Source organism: Strix uralensis, chromosome 22, assembly GCF_047716275.1.
Source record: "Strix uralensis isolate ZFMK-TIS-50842 chromosome 22, bStrUra1, whole genome shotgun sequence".
Taxonomy (NCBI): domain Eukaryota; kingdom Metazoa; phylum Chordata; class Aves; order Strigiformes; family Strigidae; genus Strix; species Strix uralensis.
This window is the reverse complement of record NC_133993.1, coordinates 4,164,017-4,188,391: the sequence shown is the minus strand read 5'-3', so window position 1 is coordinate 4,188,391 and position 24,375 is coordinate 4,164,017. Positions and strand designations below refer to the sequence as shown.

Here is a 24,375-nt window from a genome sequence, read left to right as displayed (position 1 = left end):
TGCCGGGGCGGCGGGGGAACGGCCTCGGGCCGTGGGCGCGCCCTGCCCGGCTGCCTGCGCTCTCCGTCCGCAGGGGTGTGGGCGCAGCTGAGGCTGCTGGAGGCCGGCGGAGGGCTGCGAGCGCCCGGGGACTCCGTGCTCCTCTCCTGCCGCGGGGCCGGCTTCGCCTTCGGGAGTTATGGTATTCGGTGGTACCGTCAGAGACCCGGTGACAGACTCGAGTGGGTGTCCTACATCAGCACCTCGGGTACTACAAAGCAGTACGGGGCAGCAGTGCAGGGTCGAGCGAGGGCATCCCGGGACAATTCCCGGTCCGAGTCGTCGCTGTCGCTGCGTGCCCTGGGCCCCCGGGACTCTGCCCGCTACTTCTGTGCCGTTCGCACGGGGACAGGAAATCCAGCGGAACTTTAACACAAACCTGCTGCCAGAGCCACTCGCCTGCTCCGAGCGTGGCATTGCAAGAGAGAAGGGAGGAGTGGACGGCAGAGCCGTGCTCACGGCACGGTCCTTGCCCACCTTGTGGCTCGGGGTAGATGGGGACAAACCTCTGACACAAACCTGCTGGGCCCAGCACAGGCTGCACAAGGTTTGCAGCCGACGAGTGCTGAGGTGGGTAAGGAGTCTTCCCAAGCAGAGAGGGGCCATCACTGGGCACCGCAGCTGGTTCTGGCCTTTCTGGGCCTTCCTGGCCATTCTTGGGCTGTGACTGAACAACATCAGCTTCCTCCTCCCCTGCTGTCCCCTGCGGCGTCTTCACAGGGGTCAGGGCCCATCTCAGTGCCGAGTCAGTGAGTGGACTGTGCCTGGGCTCAGAGGGAGGGACACCGCTCAGGGTAACTCCTCGAGGCTGAGAGAATCCTTCTCACGTCAGATACTCGGTAAGTGCATTGGGAATGAGCGTGCTGGAAGTTTGAGATCTTAGCTAAGGGATATCAAGGATGGAGTGCACACATACAATCCTTTAGAAATAAACCATTGATCAAGTCTGGGACTAGGATTGGATCCAGCCCCACCTGGACTCCTCTCTGAGAAGGAGTTTAGAAAGCAAGTGGGTCCTGTCTGAATGTCATGACTCGATGGGTGGGTCTCGCTGACAGTTCTGTCTGACCCTGTCCTCTACGCAGTAAAAATCGAGTGAACCTTGCCATTGAATCTTATTAAAACACTGTCACATTTATTGTCAACCTTTGTTCAATGTCTTGTTTATATCAATAAGCATATTGTTATTTCTCTCTTATGGCTGAGGAGCATCACTCCATCTGTGACAACACATCACTGACAGCAGCCGCATCTGGGCTTGGATCCGTCGGAGTCCTGGCAGAGACCTGCAGCCTGTGGTGTTGCAGTATCCTTTCCTGTGACTCCAGCACATCGCTTCATCCTTCCAGACACGAGTCACCAGCTCTGCAGACCCCTCCAGGAACCAGCTCTCCCTGGAAGTGCCCTCGCCAGCAGTTGTGGTCATGGTGGCCTATTTCTGCATCACCAGAGAGCTGGAAAAGGGCCCAGTGCTTGACACACAGGGAGGGGCCAGGCTAGAACTGGAAGTAAGGGAGTTAAATCCAGCCAGGTCTTTTGTGATCGCTGCAAGGCAAGTCTCTTCCCACGTTTCTCAAGCCTGGTCTGGTCTGGCTTTTCCCAGAAACAGGCACAGATGTGCAGCAGCAGCAGCAGCAGCAGAGTCTCCCACAAGCACACACAAACCCATGAACATGTTAACCTTCTTCCTTCCTTCTCAGGCTCTCCCACAGGCAGGAAGCATCTGGGAAAGAGGTTTTTCTAGCAAGAAGAGTATTAAGCATGAAAGAACTAAGATTTGGACATGGAAAGCCAGATTTAAGTTAGATTTTGAGACATCGTATTGTTCAGGGAGCCCCAGAGTAGTGTAAGTGCAGAAGCTTCACTAGAGAGCAGCTTTTCCACTGGGCATGATGAATAGTCTCTGCTGTGTGCTTGGTGTTGCTCATGTGTGTACACTGAGGGCCAGCATGGTCAGAGACAGCCGGGAGTGCGCCCACAGCTTCAGCTTCTTCTGCTCCTCCAGCCCCTGCCTCTCGCCTTCAGTGTTGTCACAGAGCGAGGGAGGGACTCGCAGGGACTAGGAGTGACTGCAGTGACAGAGGCAGAGGCAGGGAAGATGTGGGCAGAGCTGTTCTGCAGGCAGAGAGAAGCTGCAGAGAGGCGAGGCAGAGCGGGCCTGGCCCTGTGGCCTGCCCTGGGCGTGGGGTTATTGCCCCTCGTAGGGAAGTGAAAGGAGGGGTGCTGCTCCCCCCAGGAACTGAGCAGGCCCCTGTGCTCTGCACGGCTCTGTGGAGCTGTGCTGAGCGCTGGCAGCCTGAGTGCCTGGGGCTCCACCTCCTCACCCATCCCAGTGGGGCACAGTGGGAAGAGGCCTCCTCTTCTTCTCCCTCTGAGTTCGGCCCCTCAGCCCAGCCTGCCTCCTCTGCAGGGTGGGGACAGGCAGGGCACCCACCTGCTGCTCCCACCTCGGGGGGCCTAATGCTTTGCCCTTGGGCTGGACACTCTGCTCATGGGGCACTGCAGCCCATCTTGCCAAGGCCAGGTTTTAGCATGGCAGCACAGGGCCCAGGCCCCACTTGCCTGGGAGAGGTGCTTGTCCCTCCTGTGCTCATTCAGAGCAGGTTCAGGGACAGGAGAGTGGGTTTCTCACCATCCCAGCTTGGCAAAGCCAAAGGGATTTCTCTGCCATGGTGCAAAACTTTCCTGCTTTGAATGGGAAAATCAGAAAGAGTTCCTTGTGTGACAATGAAAAGGAGGGAGGGAAACGTGGTGTCTCCTTCCTCGTCACCCCTGACTGATGGTACCAGCTCTATTCCTCTGCCCATCTTTGTCAGCTGGGTTCACAGAGAATGATTTAGTCCCCCTCCAGCTCCAGTGCCATCACAATGCCCCCACCAGCGTTGCCCTGACCCTTGCTGAATCTTGGCGTGATCATGGCTTGTTCTTCCTCACTGCAGCAGTCACTGGCCAGGTGGCCTTGGAGCAACACATCAGGGAAGTGGCCGTGCAAGAGGGAGATGGAGTCACCTTCCAGTGCAGCACGAGGGGAGACTGTATGAGCAGCTACATCATGTTCTGGTACCAGCAGGGGCCACGTGGCTCTCTGGACTGCATTTACAGGGAGGGTGATGCCTATGGAGAAGGTCTCCAGGGTGGCTTTAAGGGAAGAGTGTTGAGCTCCCAGAACAGACTCACACTGCAGGTGCAGGCAGCCAAGCAGGGGGATGAAGCAGTGTATTACTGTGGTGCCTGGTGCACCATGGAGCAGCTCTGCAGCACAGTGCTCAGAGAACCCCCTGCCAGGGAATACAGATCTCTCAGCATTTCTTCCTGGCAGCTGCTAAGCAGAAGCTGGTGTCACACAATGGCAGGTACAGGGGAACTTGTGGCATCTTGTGGGTCGAGATAAGGACAGGGAAATCAGCCAGCAATTACTGCCACAGGCAAAACAGACCCTACTTGGGGAAATTAATTAATTTATTGCCAATCAAATCAGTGTAAGAAAATGAGAAACAAGAACAAATCTATAACCACCTTCCCCTTACTCCTTGCTTGTTGGGCTGGACTACTGTTAATCTCAGCACTGGTGAGACTGTAGATGACTGTGTCCACTCCTGGGCTCCTCAGTACAGCAAAGACATGGACATGAAATGAAGGGCCATGAAGATGAAGAGGGAAGTGTCTGACATACAAGGAGAGAATGAGGGAACTGTGTTGGTTCAGCACAGAGAAGAAAATGCCATGGGGGATTTGTCAATGTGCTGTGCAGTCTCCATTCCTGAAGATCTTCAAAACTGAACTGGACAAGGTTGTGGGCAGCCTACGGTCCCTAACCCCAGTAGGCAGCTGAGCCCCACACAGCTGCCTGCGTAGTCACCCACAATGAGATGGGGGAGGGAATCAGAAGGGTAAAAGTGAGAAGACTTGTGTGTTGAGATAAAGAGACTTTAATAGGTAAAGTCAAAGCTGCACGCACAAACCGAGCAAACAAAGGAATTCATTCTCTACTTCCCATTGGCAGGCAGATGTTTAGACATTTCCAGGCCTTCATGAGGCATAACAGTTACTTGGGAAAGAGAAATGTCATAACACCAAGTATCACCCTTCCTCCTTCTTTCCCTGGATTTACTGCTTCACACTACTTCATACAGTACGGAATATCTCTTTGTGTGGTTGGGGTCATCTGTACAGCTGGTGGGGAATGTGAGTAACAGAGAAGGCCCTCACGCTGCGTAAGTGCTGTTCAGCCATAGCTAGAACAGTGGTGTCTTGTCAACATGGTTTTGGTCAGAAAAGAACTGCAGCTGCTCATACAGGCTGTTATGAATGAAATTAACTCCATCCCAAAGAGACCATTAAACCTGGTCTTGTTGATCCTGCTTGGAGCAGGAGGGTTAGGATAGACATTTTTCAGAGGTCCATTAGTCTCAACTCTTCTACCATCCTAGGAGCAACACTGGCTCCTCATGTGCTCCCCTTTCTTATGCCCTTTCTGGGCAGCCTGTAGGACAGCATCAGGTCTGATGGGCAGCCAGAGCTTTGAAGAGGCAGCTTTGGGGGCTGGAAATGCTTTGGGCGTCCTCTTGTGTCCTGCTTAGTGGGAAGACCTCTAGTCTCTCCTCCTCACCTCATGCACTGCCAATGTGTTGCCATGTACCCCTGCAATTCCCTGGCAGGGGCCTTTGGGTGGCTGTGAGGGACAAAGGGAGGGCCTCTGCCACTCATTTCCCAATGGAATTGCATCCCATCCCCTGCACTGTCTCCAGGAGCCCTGCCCCCAGCACCAGGCTGTGGCCAGCAGTTGGCCTCTCTGTCTCCAGGAAGCAGCCAGTCACCTGGGCCAATGGGGCTGCATGTTCTTGCTCATCCTTCCAAAGCCAGGCTCTGGGTTTGGCTACGGGGTTGTACAACCCTGTCACATGTGCAGGGACCTGGGTCTGCACCTTCAGAGAACAACTCTAAGACCGAACAGAAGACTAAACACCAGAAATACAGCAAACATGCCCAAGCTGAAGAGGTCTCCTGAGTCCTCTGGGTGCTACTTTTTTACCCACCCATGTTACATTTGTATCACTTGTGCATTTCTCTCTTGAGTTCCAGCACTGAAACTTGTAGCCAGAAGAGGACACTGAGTTTTCCTCAACACTCTCATAAAAAGCTGTTTCTGGAAGTCATCAGGGGAGGAGCAAAGTCCGAGTTTCAGTCCTCCCCTTTGCCCTGGCCCATATCACCCACAAAGCCCTGAATGTGCCTGTGAGTCTTTCCCAGAATCACAGAAAGGTGGAGGTTGGAAGCCACCTCAGGAGGTAACTGGTCCAAGCCCCCTGCTCAAGCCGGTACACTGTCGTTATTTGAGCCTGGAGGGCAACTGAGCACTATGCAGCCATTTGCTCACCCCTTCCCCACCAGCACTGGGAAGGAGAAAAATTAATCAAAAGGCTCAGGAATCGAGATAAGGACAGAGAGGTGTTGCTCACCCTTTTAAGCATCACAGGGAAAAGACAGGCTCGTTAGGGGAAGAAAACAAGGACAACACTTAACAGACAGAATGGGATAGTGAGAAGTGTCACCATATCTTAAAACACCTCTACCTACCCCTCCCTTCTTCACGGGCTCAGTTTTGTTCTGGATATTTCTACTTCCTCCCCCAGCGGTGCAGGGGCAGGGGATAGGGAGTTCAGTCAGTCTGTCCCTTCTTTCTTCAAGATGGTGGGGAAACACTTTTCTGCATTCTCCCCCCTGCTCCACGTGGTGTCCCTTTCACAGGAGACAGTTTTCCACAAACTCTCTCATGTGAGTCCTCCCCACGGGATGCTCCAGTATGAGTCATGCCCACGTGTTGCAGTCCTCCCAGTGCCGAACTCCAACAGCGGGGGCTGCTTCTTCCCACAGAGTCCGGGGTCCTCCACAGGTCACAGGCAGATCTCTGCTCCTCTGGTGACCTCCACAGGTGACAGGGGGGTCGGCCCTGCCGTTTCGCCACAGGATACAGGGGGGTCTCTGCTCCTGCACACCTTCTCTCCTTCTTCCTCCTTCCTTCCACTAACCTCGGTGTTTGCATAGGTGTCCTTCTTGTAACTCATCCTCAAAGTCCCCAACCCCTGCTCAGGTTTCCTTTCTTAAATATGCTATCACAGAGGCATGGCCACCATCTCTAACTGGCTTGGCCCTGGCCAGAGGCAGGTCCAACTTGGAGCCAGGGGAGATTTCAAGAAACTTCTGATAGAAGGCCACTGCTGTAGCCCCCTCTGCCACTATGAAAAACTCTGCCACGCAAAGCCAGCATGGTCATCTAGAGCTGGTTGCCCAGGACCATCTCCAGACAGCTTGCAAATAGCTCTAAACATGGACACCCAACAAGCTCTCTGGATAACCCGTGACAGTGCTTGATCATCCTGAGTGAAAAAGTGTCATATTAGGCTGCACATTGCCTCTTGACCTGTCACTGAGCACCACAGCTGAGGCTGGTGGAGGGTTGTGGAGGGCTGCGAGTGCCCAGGGACTCCATGTTCCTCTCCTGCTGTGGATCCGGCTTCACCAGGCATTTGGATATTTGGTGGCCACTGTCAGGCACCTGGTGGCAAACTCGAGTGGATGTCCATCAGCAGCTACTCAGGTACTACAAAGAAGTATCCAGCAGCATTTCAAGGTCGAGTCATGGTGTCCCAGAACAATTCCTGGTCTGAGACACCTCTTTCTCTGCATGCCCTGTGCCCCTGGGACTCTACCTGCTACTTCAGTGCCATTCCCATGAGGACAGGAAATATAGCTGAGCATTAACACAAACTTCCTGCCAGGGTCCCAGTTTTTGGCCTTGGAGCCAGAAAGGAGCCTATTCCCACAGCTGTTCAGTGCCACTCCCAGAGAGTTCTGGAGTTACAGCATACAGTTTTCAAATGTCTGATTCTAACACGGATGTTTTAATTGGTTCTTCCCCTTCTGCTCTACCTCTTCTGCTTACCTTCTTCCTATGTCTCATGCCAACCCTCACTCCTCTCACACTCTGAAACCGCTTCACCTTTGGAAACAGGTTTTGCTGTTTCCTTCGGTTCCCACGAGGACAGCTTCCCAGTCATGGCCCAGCTGGTGAGGTATGTGAATTGCCCTGCTCTGGTCTTGGCCATGGCTCAGGTTGACTCAGTTCCAGAGAATTTGCTCTCTGAGAAGCGAGCAGAGGAAACAGGGAAAGTACAGAGAGTACAGTGAGAGCTCACTGGAGAAAGGGGAAGTCTGTGCTTCTCTCCCAGATCTGAGACTATAATGGGAGCAAGAGCTTGTTAGCATGTGTGTTTGCATCTGCTGGCTCCTGGAGATCACAGGCAGGTGGAGCTCAGGGAGGTGGTGGAATTGATGAATGAATTACTTGAGCTGTTCCTGCCTGTTCATCCTTGTCTCCTGGGGCCACAGGTGCCCTTTCTCAGGTGCAGACAGAGGCCTCTGGTCCCACAATGGGGAAGGTCTCAGAGTCTCTCACACTTACCCACCACATTTCTGGTGTACGCATCACCGACAGCAGCTGCAGCTGGGCCTGGATCCGTCAGACTCCTGGCAGAGACCTGCAGCCTGTGGTGTTGCAGTATCCTTTTCCGTGACTCCAGCACATCACTTCATCCTTCCAGACACAAGTCACCAGCTCTGCAGACCCCTCCAGGAACCAGCTCTCCCTGGAAGTGCCCTCGCCAGCAGCTGTGGTCATGGTGGCCTATTTCTGCATCACCAGAGAGCTGGAAAAGGGCCCAGTGCTCGACACACAGGCATGGCCAGGGCAGAACTGGAAGGAGGAGGGTTAAATCCAAGCAGCTCTCCTTGCCAATAAAAGCCATGAACACAGCCTCTTATAAATGTACAATGAAATCAGGTGGACATGCTGGGAGCTAGGCTCAGAGCACGCTGTTCCCAAAAAAGGACATTGTGTTAAAATACAAATGGAGATTTTTGAGGGGTCAAGAAGAATTATGCTGGAAGGGCCAGCATAATTTCTTCTGGAAAGAAGCAGGATAGACCTTTCAGCAAGGGCTGAAGGAATTCAGACAACCATGCATGAACAAACCACCTGCTAGGTCCCCTCCAAAACAGATCTTCATCTGCCTAGGACACTCTTCTAGAGGAAAGGGGGGCTCCCTCTCTTCTCATTTCCTCTGAAGAATAACTCAAGGAGAGGTCTTCAGTATCACCTCGTGGAACACAGATAGCCTAAACATTCTTTCTAACACACATCCCTGGTGGTATTGGAGCGCCTCCTACAATTTTTTGAAGGGGATACACCAGAACAGAGGAAAGAAACACAAAGGCAGAACTCGGTTTTTAAACCAAACACATCCAAGCATGTGGCTTGCGGGAGGCTGTGAAGACAGGTGTGTTTCTGTGGCTACCCAAATGGAAAAATTCTGTTTAACTACATCTGAGATCTCAGTGACAAGCAGGATGCAGTCGCCCTGCTCTGGGAAGATTTGGCAGAAAGCAAAGGATGTGGGAGAGGCACCTGTATGTACCCAGGCCTGTTGCAGGAGATATTTAGAGCTTGTTCTCTTTGTCCCACCAACAGTTCAAGAGACTGAAAGTATCACATCAGCCAACTCAACAGCTTTCCTGGAGGAGTGAGGCAATAAGGAAGAGAAAACAATTTGACACAATAAAGGGAATAGCCCATGAACATGCCCATGTTAACAATGGAAAATATAGCAGCACTGGTTATTAAAAACAGTGATTAAAAATGACAAATACACCTTGGTAACAACAATAATGCAAATAAACCTGTTGAGTAATACAGCATGGAACCACGCAGATTTGTGAACAGGATGAAATAATGCTATTTCATTTTGTGTCTTAGAACTGGGTTTGAGGATTCAGAAACTGCTCCACAATTCCAGATAACCATTAATCAAAATCATTAAAGTAAGATAAAAATCTAGTTAAAAGCCAACTTTAGTCACCCATAGCTAGATATTCCTCCCCTTCAAACTCAGCTAAAGGCACATATAAATAAATCAAAAGTCTGAAGCATAGCCAAGTCAGTGATCAAATAATCTAGTTCACAAGATCAAAGAAACTGAGAAAAAAAATGATGCATATAATCAGGAAAAAACTCACAAGATCCTTAGAAAAATGGCCCTCAAACAAGAAATATTAGAAATGAAATACCTGAGTAAATAAGCAACTTTAGCACACCAAAGCAAACAGAGTCCATTAAACCACCAGCAGCTAAACCGAAATAAGTTTTGAACAATTCATAAACATGGACTGATTTTTTATTTGGCATGAAAATAGGCTTTGAGAACATAAATAATTGAAGGTTGAGAAATAGTTAGGAAATGCAGAATGAAGCTAAGATGAAAATTGATAAGACTGGGGCATCTGGTCCTCAGATATCCTTTAAAGTATTTCACCTTAACTCTCTTGATGTTTGTTAAAAGACAAATCATTAATTGGATCCTTTAGGTCAGAACAGCTCTAACAACTCAAAAGGAACAATATTCCTTTTTGACACACACAGGCAATATTTTAGTGAGAGATTAATACTACCCTATCTGCCAAAACCCCCCCAATGTTGATGATGTTATTTTTAGTGTATAGAAACCTCCCTGGAACAGTATTAGATTGTTCAGAAATAGAACAGTGTAGAGGAAGAGGAAAATAAAATCCAGCTCTTCAAACAACATGAAAGAGGAAACACCACCTGGCACTGAAAAAAGCAACGTTTTTGTAGAACTGTCTATCACGGTGTGGACTACGTACCACAGTGATTGAAAAAGACTGAACCACTATACACAAATTCTCTCACTCACTGGCTGCTCTTGAAGGTGGAAACATGGTGCCCTAGGTGGTCTCTTTTTCCTCAGACAACTGTATGAACATACACAAATTTGATTCCCAGAATGACTGAGACAGCAGAAAGACCTTTCTGTGCAAGACCTGTTTCCTCAACATTCAGCATCAGATCTTGGATCTTGCAAGCACATCATTTTAGATATCTGATTGTCAGCTCAGGTTGAACAAGTGGGGATTAACCTACTGTATTTAGATGTTTCAGTTTAAGCTTCGCATTATGTTCTTCTCTTTGCCTCAGAGCACAGAGGAGGTAAGATTTGTTCACACATCTTTGGTAAGAACAAAGATCCTTTTAACTTCATATCCAACAGTGTCCAGAGCAGATGTATGAAGAACAAGAACAGGAGACTAGAAAGGATACTTCCCACTAGTAATCTACCAGGTACTAGACATCACAACAAGGACTTTGAATCACATGTGGTCCCTTTGTATTTACCATTTATGAGTTTATTCAGGAGCCCCTTGTTCATCATCTTGGCCTTCTACCACCTTTGCTTTGACTTACTGCTTTGTCAAGATGCATTGAGCTTGAAGGAGCTAATCTCTGAAAATCAAGCAGCTCTCCTAGATCCCTCCTCTGTCCAGGACTGTAACCCATGGGATTCTTACAAACAGATCCCTGAAGAGCCCAGATTCTGCTCTCCTGAAGCCCAGGGTTGCGGTCCTGCTTTTTGCATTGCTTCCTCCTCTCTGGATCCTGAGCTCAAACACTGCATGATCACTGCAGCCAAGGCTGCCCCTGACCTTCACATACACCACCAATTCTTCCTCATTTGCAAGTAAGATGTCCAGCTCCTCAGTCACTTGTGTCAGGAAGTTTCCATCAGTACACTCCAGAAAACTGCTTGTGCTCTGCTGTGCTGTCCCACCAACAGACATTTGACATACTTCAAGTCCTCCATGAGGACCAGGGCCAGTGAACGTAAGGCTTCTTCAACTTGTCTGAAGAAGGCCTTATCTACTTCTTCTTCCTGATCAGGTGATCTGTAGTAGCTACCCACCACAGTGTCACCCATGCTGATCTGCTTTCTAATCCTGACCCATACATTATCGGCTGGCTGATACAAAAACATGCATTCCAGCTGCTCCCTCCCAGAAAGGGCAATCCGCCCTCCTCGCCTTCCCAGCCTGCCTTCATTCCCTGCAGTACTTCTGTAATCTGCCCCACCACATCTCCATGATCCCACAGCTCAGCAACAAGGTCACAGAGTTAAAAATGGGCCATGTTGGAGAGGAACCCAGGCCATGTGCCCTAAGCTGCACTTCACCATGCATTTCAGTTCTTGGGTCATATGAGTGATTCCACCACGTCTCTATGTTGTCAATGAATCAGAGTCCTGCAACTACTAGCCGAGCTCTGATTTCCCTTGTTTGTTCCCCATACTGCATGTGTTTGTGCACAGGCACTTTAAAGAGGCATTCAACCATGCTGATTTCCCAGAAACTGTCTGAGGGCTTTCTTTTTCCCCATAGATGCTTCCTTATGTATATACACACAGTTGAAGTGCACCCCTTTCAACATTTTTTTTTTTAAATTATGAAGTTTGTCCTATTCATATCACTCCTCATACATTTTGTACCAACCCTTCCCACCACTTTCTCACTTGATTATTGAACATCCTCTTCCTCCCCTGTTGTTCCTAGGTTAAAGCTAGGTTGGCCAGCCTGTTGGCAAATATGTTTTTATCTCACTTAGTCAGGTGTATCCCCTCTCTCCCAAACAGTCCTCAATCCTCAAAAAGAGTCCCATGGTTATAGAAACCAAGTCCCTTTTGCCAATACCAGCTGTGCAACCAACTGTTGACCAGCAGGATCCATCCACTCCTCCTTCTCACCACCCTCTGCCTCATCAGCAGGATCAAAGAAAAACCCATGTGGGCCCCCATGCCTTTGACCATCACCCACAGAGTCTGCTTGCTACTTTCCAGGATTCCTCTGGCAGTATTAATGAACACCCACATGGAAAAGGAGCAGGGCATAATAGTCTGTAGCTGTAATAAGTTCTGCAAGTCTTTTAACAATATCCCCATTCCTAGTCCATGGTGAGGAGTAAACCGCCTTAGGTGACAGGTCCATCTCTCAGAGGGGGCTTCTGTTCCCTGCAGCAAGGAGCCTTCCATCATTAACACTCATCACTTTTTCTGGTGCTCCTGTGTGGCTCATGGTCACAGAATCACAGAATCACAGAATCATCTAGGTTGGAAAGGACCTTGAAGATCATCTAGTCCAACCGTTAACCTAGCATTGGCAGTTTCCAACTACACCAGATCCCTCAGTGCTATGTCGACCCGACTCTTAAACACCTCCAGGGATGGGGCTCCACCACCTCCCTGGGCAGCCCATTCCACTGCCTAACAACCTGTTCTGTAATGAAAAACTTCCTAATATCCAGTCTAAACCTTCCCTGGCGCAACTTGAGGCCATTCCCTCTTGTCTTATCACTCATTACTTGGTTAAAGAGGCTCATCCCCAGCTCTCTGCAACCTCCTTTCAGGTAGCTGTAGAGGGCAATGAGGTCTCCCCTCAGCCTCCTCTTCTCCAAACTAAACGGCTCCAGTTCCCTCAGCCGCTCCCCATCAGACCTGTGCTCCAGACCCTGCACCAGCTTCGTTGCCCTTCTCTGGACACGCTCGAGCCATTCAATGGCCTTTTTGGAGTGAGGGGCCCAAAACTGAACACAGTAATTGAGGTGCGGCCTTACCAGTGCCTAGCCCAGGGGTAAGATCCCTTCCCTGTCCCTGCTGGCCACACTATTGCTCATTCAAGCCAGGATACCATTGGCCTTCTTGGCCATCTGGGCACACTGCTGGCTCCTGTTCAGCCACCTGTCAATCAACACCCCCAGGTCCCTCTCTGACTGGCAGCTCTCCAGCCACACCTCCCCAAGCCTGTAACGCTGCTGGGGGTTGTTGTGGCCCAAGTGCAGCACCCGGCATTTGGCCTTGTTGAAGCTCCTCCTGTTGGCCTCAGCCCATCGCTCCAGCCTGGCCAGGTCTCTCTGCAGAGCCTCCCTACCCTCGAGCAGATCAACACTCCCACCCAACTGGGTGTCATCTGCAAACTGACTGAGGGTGCACTCGATACCCTCATCTAGATCATCGATAAAGGTGTTAAACAGGAGTGGCCCCAAAACCGAGCCCTGGGGGACACCACTCGTGACCGGCCGTCAACTGGATTTAACTCCATTCACCACAACACTTCGGGCCTGGCCATCCAGACAGTTTTCTACCTAGTGAAGCGTGTGCCCATCCAAGCTGTGAGCAGCCAGTTTTGCCAGGAGAATGATGTGGGAAACGGTGTCAAAGGCCTTACTAAAGTCAAGGTAGACAACATGCACAGCCTTTCCCTCATCCAATAAGCAGGTCACCCTGTTGTAGAAGGAGATCAGGTTTGTCAAGCAGGACCTGCCTTTCATAAACCCGCTGACTGGGCCTGATCATCTGGTTGTCCCACATGTGTTGTAAGATGGTACTCTGGATGAGCTGCTCCATCAGCTTCCCGGGCACCAAAATCAAGCTGACAGGCCTGTAATTTCCCAGATCATCCTTCCGACCCTTCTTATAGATGGGCGTCACATTGGCCAGTTTCCAATCTGTCGGGACCTCCCCGGTCAGCCAGGACTGCTGGGAAATGATGGAAAGCGGCTTGGCGAGCACCCCAGCCAGCTCCTTCAGCACCCTCAGGTGTATCCATCAGGTCCCCTAGACTTGTGTGTGTCTATGTGATGCAGTAGGTCACTGACTGTCTCCTCGATTGTGGGTGGGTCGTTCTCCCAGTCTCTGTCCTCTGGCTGAGGAGGCTGGATTCCCTCAGTACAACTCGTCTTGTTACTAAAGACTGAGGCAAAGAAGGCATTAAGCACCTCAGCCTTCTCCTCATCATTTGTTACCATGTTTCCTCCTGCATCTAGCAGGGGATGGAGTCTCTCCCTGGTCTTTCTTTTGCTGTTGACATACTTATAGAAACATTTCTTGTTGTCCTTGATTGCTGAAGCCAGGGTAATTTCCAGCTGGGCTTTAGACCTCCTGATTTCTGCTCTGCACAGACTCACAGCGTCTTTGTAATCACTGTGAGTGGTTAGTCCCTTCTTCCAAAGGCTGTAAACTTTCCTTTTCTCCCTGAGTTGCAACTAAAGCTCCCTGTTCAGCCAGGGTGGTCTTCTCTGTCGCTGGCTTCTCTTACAGCACCTGGGGACAGCCTGCTCCTGTGCCATTAAGACTTCCTTCTTAAAGAGTGCCCAGCCTTCCTGGACCCCTATACCCTTCAGGACCATCTCCCAAGGGATCCTTTCAAGCAGGTGCCTACACAAGACAAAGTCAGCCCTTTTGAAGTCCAGGATGTCAGTTCTGCTTAGCCCTCTCCTGGCCTCTCTAAGAATAGAGAACTCTATTATTTCATGATCGTTGTGCCCTAGTCGTCCTCTGACTGCCACATCATCCACCAGTCCTTCTTTGTTCACAAAGAGGAGATCCAACAGGGCACCTTCTCTGGTTGGTTCTCTCACCAGCTGTGTCAGGAAGTTATCTCCCACACATTCCAGGAATCTCTGGGACTGGCCTTGCTCTGCTGTTGTATTTCCAGCAGATGTCTGGGAAGTTAAAGTCTCCCACAAGAACAAGGACAAGTGATCGTGAGATTTCTCCTAAATACCTATAGAATATTTCATCCACCTCTCTGTCCTGGTTGGGTGGCCTATAGTAGACTCCTACTACAACATCTGCCCTGTTGGCCTTCCCCCTGATTCTAATGCAAAGACACTCCACCCTGTCTTCGCTACACTTATGCTCAAGGCAATCATAACAGTCCCTAACATACAGCGCCACCCCACCACCTCTCCTTCCTTGTCTGTCCCTTCTAAAGAGCTTGGGCTCCAACACCTCATTTGACAGAGCTCCCAGCTCCTCATTTTCTATGAGAGCACTGAATCTATTCTGTAGTTGCAAAACCCCAGGTGAAGCAAGAGCCTTCCTTTTGGTGCCAACAGTCACAAGCTCCCAGCCTTTGTCATTGTGGGAACCTCTATTCCCCATCCTGATGGGCACAGACTCAGCCTGCCTCTCCTGTGTTAGAAAAGGGAGCAGTGGGCTCTTGAAGCTGCAGAGTCTCAGAGACTGAGTCCATCTCTTGCCATCAGGCTCAAGATAGTGCTAATGATGCAGAAATTGATCACCATGAAGGATTTGATCAATCTGCAACAACACCTTTACATTTTAACAGTCACTTTCAGGGGTACAGTGCCTCTACCTAACAAAGAACAATAACTTTTCCTACTTTCTCATTTTATTTAAAACAGCATAAAGACTTTCTAAGACACCAAATGACCCCCAGACTCCAACTCTAAGACCCCAAATGAGATAATTTCTCATGATCCTGAGCACTGGACTATATTCAAGGTGAAAAAGTAGACAGCTTCCTGCAGCCCAGAAGAATTTTCATATATGCTTTGAAATAGAACTAGAAGTACTGATTTTTTTTTTCCTACTTTTCATCCAGCTTAACTCCATAAGACTTTTCAGAGTTTTCCTGCAATCCCTAAATTTTCACCTATAATTCAACCTTTTTGGTATTATTTTAGACCTTTCTTTGAAAGCCATATCATGTTTCTTCATGTGGTATCTTGGGTCAGAAACCACTCGAGAAGTCATGTGACTGCCTGTATAATCCAAAATTCTGTGTAGTGAAAAAGAAGGAAGAGACAGTTTTTGTAATGAAATATATCACTGTGTTTGGGGGCTGGAGTAGCACGATGATATAAACAACATAGGGTCCTGTACAAAAACCCCAAGAAGGAAAAAAAAGGAAATATAATTTGGGGAAGAAAGGAGATGGATGTCTGAAATAATTAATGAGACGAATACAACATTCTTTTTGTATTTCTATTTATCCTGGAAATATAGAGCTCACAGGATTTCTAAAAGATGGAAGAGAGGGAGAATTTGGAAATTCTGTACTCACTCAAGCTATTTGAGATCATTGAACTATTCAATTATTGTTTTTCTCTTTCCAGTTTTAGAAGAAAATGTGGCTCTAGATATCATCATGGGCTTGTACACATGGATAATTAGGACGAATATCTGGCTTTTCCTCTCCTGTTTTTACAACATTTTTGAATACCACGAGGAAAGAGTTATTTATTGGAATAAGTATTAGCAGTGTGAGGACAGATAAGCTTACCTTTGGAAGTGGGACCACTCTCACAGTTGAACCAAGTAAGTACCATTATTTTATTTCTAAAAATTATGTTAAAATTGGGGTGGTGGAGGACAAAGAAGTCTAATGGTTTATGTTCACTGTAAGAATTTTCTGCTACAATAATCCCTAGAGAACCAGGGTTCAGGCTGAAACCTCAGCTTGATCTGCTTAGGAAGGCTTCACAGGAACAACTGGGCTACCTCTGTATATTATCATTGCTCCATAATCCCCAAAGACCTTGTGTGCACCACTTAAATTTAACATGTTATAATTTATTCCCAGTCTGGATAGCACTCTGGCCCCAATTTACTATAAAGTCTCCTATTCTTCAGCGGATTTTCACGGCCTCATTTTGAGCAGGAATGCACAGCTCAGTGAAGAGCTGAGAGTGGAGAGATGTTTTGTCTTTAGCTCTCTGGTATGAGAAGTTAATTCTTGACACTGGCACCATGCTCGTAGTGTCACCAGGTAAGTAATTCCACTGGCATGGAGGCAGGGGAGGAAGTAGGTTAAATATCCTTGGGCTTTTCACAACCGCCTCATATCCAAGATCACTTAGAATGAACCAGAATTGGCTGCCAAGTTGCCTAGGCTTTGAAAACACAGATGTGGTGAGTAAGGATTATAACAAGCCTTAGTTCCTCCTATATTTATTTAGAATTTCATGATGTACAAAAAAGGTGGACGTCATCCCAAGCTTTTCTGTGGGAATGTGAATGTTGGGTCAGCAGGGGAGTTTGTTAGGTTGATCTTTGTTATCCTAAACATCCAGGTGCATACCTTAACACTTGTTACGATACTTTCAGAGGTCTGCATGTTTTTAAACTGCTGCAAAAATGTCTCATGTAATTTTACATACCTAAAACATCCTGCCCATCCAGAAGGGCATGGGACTCCTTTAGGTGCTGTTTAATATCTGTCCAGGTCTGTAGGATATCTTGCATGGGAATAAATGTCTATTTTGGAACAATTTAAGTCCACTTCCAATTCCAAAGGGATAAAAGAATACAAAGTTATCATTCTGAAGAAAGATCTGTTCTTTCCAACCAGTGAATCCTCAGTTATAAATGTAGAACCAGAAGAAACTGACAGATTCCATTATTTTAACATCAGTCTACATTGATTTGAAGCTTATATTTGTCAAAAAAAAAAAAAAAAAAAAAAAGTGTCCCATAGAAAATAATAAATTTTGGCAAGAAAAAACAACCAACAAAACACAGCTGGCAGGTGGAATACTGAGTAACTGGCAGGTGGAATATTGAGTATTGCCATTTCAGACATTTACAGAAATGCTGATATAATACTCTTGTTTCTCCCATAAAAGGTCTTTTATGTCTTTTTTAAAAAAAAAGTTTAGTATGTTGTTTTTTCTGCTGACAAGAAAAGCTTTGTTTCTCATCAGCTGAAGGTAGCATGTGGCTCATTGACTGCAACAAGGTGTTCTTAGTTTAAGGAAACTTTTGCAGTACATTACTCAAATTTCTAAAACATCTTCAATGAGTTTCCCACAACTTGGGTTAGAGAAGAATTCATTTCACAAAAGAAGAATGTTAGCCTTGTCTTCTCCTCTACTCTGAAATGTTTTAAATCCTTCTTTCTCTGTTTTTCCTCTGTCTATCCTCTCTGCCATCCTGGTACAAAATTACATGAAACTTCAGTTGAGTGAAATTTCCATGCTGTTCAATGATTTCTGGTTTTCTAGCTAAGGGTAGGATGACATTTTCAAAGCTGCACAAAGTCTTTAGGATTATGTTTCACAGTAAAAGATAGTGGGCCTGAAACATCTAAGTCATTCAGTGTCTGTTGACACACTTAATAAATTGAAGCCAAAATTTCCAGAATTTGGGCAACCTGACCCTTTTGTTGTTAAATTTGGATTTCTTTGGGAGATACTAATATGCATTTTAAGATGCTAAGAACAGGCATACTTTATTACCTGAATCTTCTGAGAATCCCCCAAACCAAAATGACATGGAAAACGTGCATTAGTGGTCTATATAGTCACTAAGGGATACTCAAGGCATATTCTCTTGAAGGCTCAGTTAAGGACAGATAAGGGTTTTGTTTTGGTTTTGTTTATTCTAGATAGAACTTTCATTAAGAATACTAAGGCCCATAACATTATGGAATATATAGCTCTTAACATGACTTTGTAAGATTAAAGGGAAAAATAAGTACAACTTTTTTGTGCTAATAAAATGCCACTAACAGAATGTAATACACAAATCCCTCCAAAAAGCAAGCAGTGGCAGGAATTCAGGGCTGTATTTTCAGGTAATGTAAAACAGTGGGACTTAGTTGAGGCTTCTGGAGTCTGATAAAGAAAATTCTGCTTTATTAACTACAATTGCATTGTCTACATTTGTTCTTGCTGAATATCTTACGCAGTGAGTTATGCCAGAGAAGCAGCTTACTGGTACACTGGCTGTTTGGAAATACTGGAGAGCAGAAAACATGAAAAGCCTTTAAAGATCTTCTCAGATAGCAAAGCATGCACATAGCTAACAGGCTCTGGCAAAAGTATGTTACAGCACCCAGAAAGGAAATGAATGTAGGATGAGTAGCAAAATGAGCCTTTTTTGATTTACGCGTTTTAACTGTGCGTAACTGCTGCTCTTGTCTTTGGGAAGGGGACTCAACTGACCGTGGAGCCAGGTAGGTATTCTTTATGTGCTAACTTTTTCTGAGTTGTTATTGTTTGCATTTTCACTTTTTTTCCTTTTCTTCCTCCTAAAATTCAGGCAGCCACTCCCCCATGCTTTAAAGTTGCTAATTAGACTTCAGGCTTTCTATGTATAATATTTCTATGTGCAATTAGACAATTTAAGTATAAAAAGCATGCTGATCCCACTTCTCAGGAGTTGCCAAAGAATTTGGGCTCCACAAGGGCAAGTCCTGTCTGCTATCATGCTGAATTTCTTTGGGACCTAACATTGATCCACTCACTCAGGCATCTTAATAAACTTTTCATAGTGCTTGTTAGGTTTTAAAGTCATGCTTGGGCAGTCTAAAGGGAAATAAAGTTTCTGTGGAGGTTGACGTTTAAGTTCCTAAGACTTTCTATTCTGTCAGAGTTAGAAAGGCAGCACTGAGAGGAAAGAAGGATAATGTACAAAAACAATAAATGGAATCTTATACAACATTTCTGTACTAGTTTAATCTTACTAAATTATTCAGAGTTTGGGTTAAACTGAATAGGTCAAATGAAGTCAATGAATGTTTGATTCCTGTTGGGTATATGTTTGCTGTAGGTGTTGACAAGCATGGAGTTGTGCCTGTTAGTAGAGCCAACCCATGAAATTATGGCAGAGTACTACTTGGCTTTCACCTCAGTTCCTCAGTACTGGGACATGGTTCATGGGGAAAGAGAGTAAAATCAGTGCCCCTTGATCAAACCTTGAGAAAACACCCCATGATGAACAAAATATTAGACCTTAGGGATCTCTTGAAAGCCTAATGCACCTCTCTTTAGGAAAGAAACCTATCAGAATGCTCCTGTCAAATTGGACATGTCAATCTTTTATGATATGTCTGATGGCCTTTCAGAAGCTGAGCCCTTTTTGACAAGGAAGCATGCTAGGTGATTCCCTTCAGTTTCATGGTTTTATTGTAATTCATGTTGCTAACCTTGTCCTGACATCGGTATGTGGAATCACCCTAGTTTCTCCACCTATGACCTAAGGGCAAAGATACTTTATTTTTTAAAAAAATCATGATATCATAATGATTTGTTGTATACTAAATTATTTTGAGACCAACTGTTTCCTTAAAAGACATCCACTTCATGTTTAATCAATCTTATTTCATTACTGTATGTCTTACAAGAAATTCCCAGAGAATGTTGCTGCTATATATTTGAAATTCAGGCTTTTGCAGTTGTCAAGCTTTTGTCCTTCATGTATGTTGTTTGGAATTGTGTATTCAACTCTAAAATTCTTTCAAAAACTGAAAAAATATATCTAAAAGTTCCAGAGTAACTGTCCTGAAAGATGCATGAGAGATCAAGGATCCCAAATCCTGCGAAAACTTGTCAGCATCTTTTAGGTTCTTTCAAAACTCCTGTTCTAGGGCACGTTTTCCATGCTTGGTGTCTGTTGGTACCTTTAGACTAAAGGACTACCGCTGAAGTTTATTACACTTGTAAGTTTTTAAGATTGTAAGAAGATTTGTCCATGTCCATGGACATCAAGTTCATAGGCCTCGGAGTGTTCTTCCCTTCAAATCAGTTTATTATACAAGTTCTGCATTATACTTCTGACTGCCCCTGGAGCTGTGGGACTAACAATATGGCACAGCACATGAGGAAGATCACACTTTTTGGAAAAGGCACAGGAATTTTGTTGAACCAAGTACCAATCCTATTCCCTTTTCATTGTCTCCAGACTGGGTTGGAATGTCTTACACCATGTGCAATGTCTAGTGGGGAAACCCTCCCCCACAACTGAAAATTCTTCACCTCCTGGAGAAGTGGAGATATGTAATTCAATTGTTTCTTTCCTACTTTCCCATCTTAGAGACAGAAATCCTTCTTGCATCTGAGCATGTTGTTGTCCCCCACTCCAGCAGCAGTTCTTAATTTCTGCAAGTAATGTCATTCATTGGAGTAACTTGCACAACAGCGAAGCAACAAACTGACTTCTCTTTGCCCTACCACTCTTGCTATGGTTAGACCTTTTAGCCACATCAGAAGATTTGGGGGAGGAGAGGGAGAGTGAAGGAAAAACAGTTATTCCCTCATGTCTCATAAATATGCAAGACAGTCCTTGATAGAAGTGTTATTTTTCGGAATTAAATCATTGGGAAAGCAGAATAATTTGATTCTTGGAGTGACAGGCGTAAAAATTATCTTCTCATTTGCAGGTGCCTTATAAGACAAAGAATTCACATATAGGCATGAGATTTGGCAAAAGGAAGTTTACAATCCTGAGTAATTAAAGCTTCTATAAAAAAATCTACTTTCACACACCCTTTCTGTCTTTGATCTGATCTTTTGGAAGCAGCAGTAAGGAATAATGACAAAAAAAAAAAGGCAGTTAGTAATTGATAATGTTATGAGTATATATGAACTTTAGGTGACTTAGCGCTAAGGCAAGCTTGCCATAAAATCAAATCATGCCCAAACAATGTTTTTTTTTACAGCCAGTCAAAATATTTCTGTCCCAGAAGTCATTGTGGTGAAATCAAAGAAACAGAAAGAAGATGACAACACTGGGAAAGCAGCTTGTTTGGCAAGGAATTTCTACACAAAGAACATCAGCTTGGAGATGTCCTCCAACGAGGTCATCTATGAACAGAGTACATCCATTTTCACATCAGAGAGGTTGTACAATACTTTTAAGGTCGTCAGTGTGACAAAAGACACAGAGGTGACCTGCACGGCCAAGTTCAACGGCAAAACTATTACAGCCAACACAACATCACCAGGTACATTTTTGTTGTACAGCTGCAACTTATTTCTGGAGGCAGAGTCTTCTATCGCTTGCTATTGCTCCTGCTAGTAAGCATTGCCCTGGGTAACCAGCAGATATGGGAAAGACATCTGGTACTTAAGCAGGTAGAGCTGAAAGATATTTAAAAATATGTAAAATAAATGGTCTTAACAACTTGACGTTACTTTTTTTGGGGGGGGGGGGAAAGACAGAATCTTTTTTTAAAATGTACATTTACTTACAACTAAATACTTCACTACACAGCAGCTCTGGAGCACAGCCTGAAATAGCCTTTCTAAAAACAACAAAAAGTGGTGCTGTGGTTTTTTTTCCTAAACCACTTTTTATATTTGAAGGGGATTGTTTTTGTCGTCATGAAGCTCATTCAAATGGTAAGAACAAAACAACTCAGGAATTCTTTTGTTTCCTGCAATTTCATGGAGAAATTTTCTCCTCAAATTAATGTTAAAAATAGTGGCTGGTCCTCTGAGCCTCAGACTGCACTGCTCACATGTTCCTATGGGAAGGGTCATATGAACATTTTGTTTAATCTTTTTTAAAATTTGGGTATAGTTTATAATGCTTTTTCTTTACCATGCTACAGAAAAGGCTGAAGAACCAGTAACAGAGAGGTCTTGCAACACCACAGACACCTCTGCACAAGGTTAGTTACCTAAATAGATTGTGAAGTTACGTCACTATGTTGGGGTTAAATGCATGGAAATTTATTTTCTCAGGGGCAGAGAAATCAGAATACAACATACTCACCAAACACAATCTGCTTTTTCAAGGTAGCTAGTTTAGTAACAGATAAGCAACAGGAAGCAAAATCTAATCTAAACAGACATCTTCCTCCCCGTTGTTGCCATGTTTCACTAACATCTTTTCCTTTGCTGCTGTTTTCCTGAAACCATTACCTGTGCTTTTTTCTACTTTCTGCCAATATCACAATATCCAGATCTCAACCATGGTCTCTCCCATTTCTCTGTCACTAAGCAGATACCGAAGTGGAGAAAACGAACATGCTGTCTATGACTGTGTTGGGTTTGAGAGTCCTGCTGGCAAAAAGTATCGCCTTCAATACACTTATGAGTGTCAAATTGTTTCTTTTCTGAGGTAAGGAAGCACATAGATTGATCTATAGAAATACTGGAAGCACGTGCCAGGAACAATCACCCGTCTTTGTGTGCTTCTCTAACCCCAGAAGCAATAACACCTGTTCATCTGCTCCTGGTTCTTTTAAATAACTCTAGTAGGTTTTTGAGTAAAAAAAAACCAATGATGACAACAACAAAAATGAGAAAACCCAAAAAATCAACCAAAACCCCCCCACCTTCCCTTCCAAACCTCAAAGAAAACAGCCCCTTTCTGTCTCCAAAGCTTAGTTCTTGGTGACTGGTCCCCAAATATTCTTTGCAGCAAACTTGTTTTGCCTGAGCAACTCAGGCATTACCGAAAGTGCCCAAGAGATATCTCATTGGCTATTTCAAGTGCCAGAGCACAAAGCGTGGAGAAAAATCAAGACAAATAAGGAGTCAAAAGCAAGGGTCCCAAAACACAAATATGTGAAGTAGTGGGAGGACAGAGAGGAGGGGGAGGAGGGTTTTTAAATTAATGTATGCAAAGAAGTACAAGAGATAGACCAGCCTAAGTTTCGTGAGTCTACCTGTCTTGATCTGACAGCTATCACACAGTGGCATGTAGGCCCAGTTACATTAAACATAGTTTAAAACACACTTTGCTCTTGCAGACAGCGGGGAAGCAAGGCAACAGCAACAGCAATCTGAAGAACAGCAGCAGAGAGTGTGCACCAGCAGCACAACAGATTGAACAGCCAATGTGGAACCTGCTGACAACAACCATCCAGAACACAACACAGCACCTTCCCCATAAGACATTTTATACTGTTGAATCTTGCCTAACTAGTTTATTTAGCTTTAAGAGTTGTAACTGCTTTTGCTATTTCTTTTTCCCTGTGAACAGAGAGTGTATTTTTCCTCATCCCCCTGCTACGTAGAAATTGTTCTCCCCACTTTTCTAGCTTTTGCATGCAAGGATCCAGTCTGCTTCAATAGTTTTGAAAAAGCCAATCCTCACTATAGATACACAACCCTCTAAAAACACCTTTTAGAGGCATCAGCATTACTGCCTGTAGAACTGATGTATTACTGCTGAAAAAATTCAGGCACAGTAGATGCTATTTATAGGTTTAATGTTTTTTAGAAAGCTTTAATAACATGAATTTTCTAGTGCAGATGAGAAGACTTGTGTTGGATCCAAAGTGATTCGGTCCAACCAGATAATGTTGAACCATAGGAGCATTTCTTTATTAAACCTGTATCTCTTCTGCCAAGTGCACGGCACATGCGTTTTAGGTTACTGTAGTGACCAAAATAAAGTTTTACTAAGCCAAAATGCTGTGGTTTGTTCTCTGCTTTTTATTCTGAATTTGGGATGGAGATTGCTGAAATCCAACTGTCTAATGACCAGTAAGATTAGAAATCCAACTTTGATAACCTAGATGAAGGCTGAATTTGTCTTTTCTGGACTTTGTACAGGGAAGTGGAGATTCTCTCTGGCACATTAAAAAGCTTCAGTAGGGCCATGAATTCTCAATTTAGGGCATTTGAATGAGGTCTGGTCTTTCAGATCACTTTGAAGAGACCTCAGCAGATATTTTGCATCATAGTAACAAGAAATACACGTCTAAGGAACAATCAGTTAAGAGACTGCTTGACAGCGTGAGGAAGGAAAATACATGTATCAGAGGAGAAAAAAACATGCTGTTTTTTTCCACTCATTAATACCAGGAAGAGGCCAACAGGACATAATGTGTGGTGGTTTGATGGAGTGATAGTTTCCATAGCAACTTGGTTATTAGTCAAAAAGACCCCAACACACAGAG

General features: G+C 45.6%; 2 protein-coding genes across 2 annotated transcripts in view; both read left to right on the top strand.

Moving 5' to 3' along the window:
* Positions 1-23,885, top strand: LOC141953235 (Ig heavy chain Mem5-like; the record flags this gene model as incomplete). The annotated part of the gene is made up of 6 exons (XM_074891714.1): positions 1-394; positions 18,640-18,696; positions 21,181-21,465; positions 22,075-22,134; positions 22,470-22,586; positions 23,221-23,885. Coding segments are annotated over 5 exons (912 nt in total), but the record flags the coding sequence as incomplete, so codon positions are not given.
* Positions 1-24,375, top strand: part of LOC141953260 (uncharacterized) — a 101,031-nt gene that overhangs the window by 4,268 nt on the left and 72,388 nt on the right. The gene's annotated exons all lie outside the window — the stretch shown is intronic.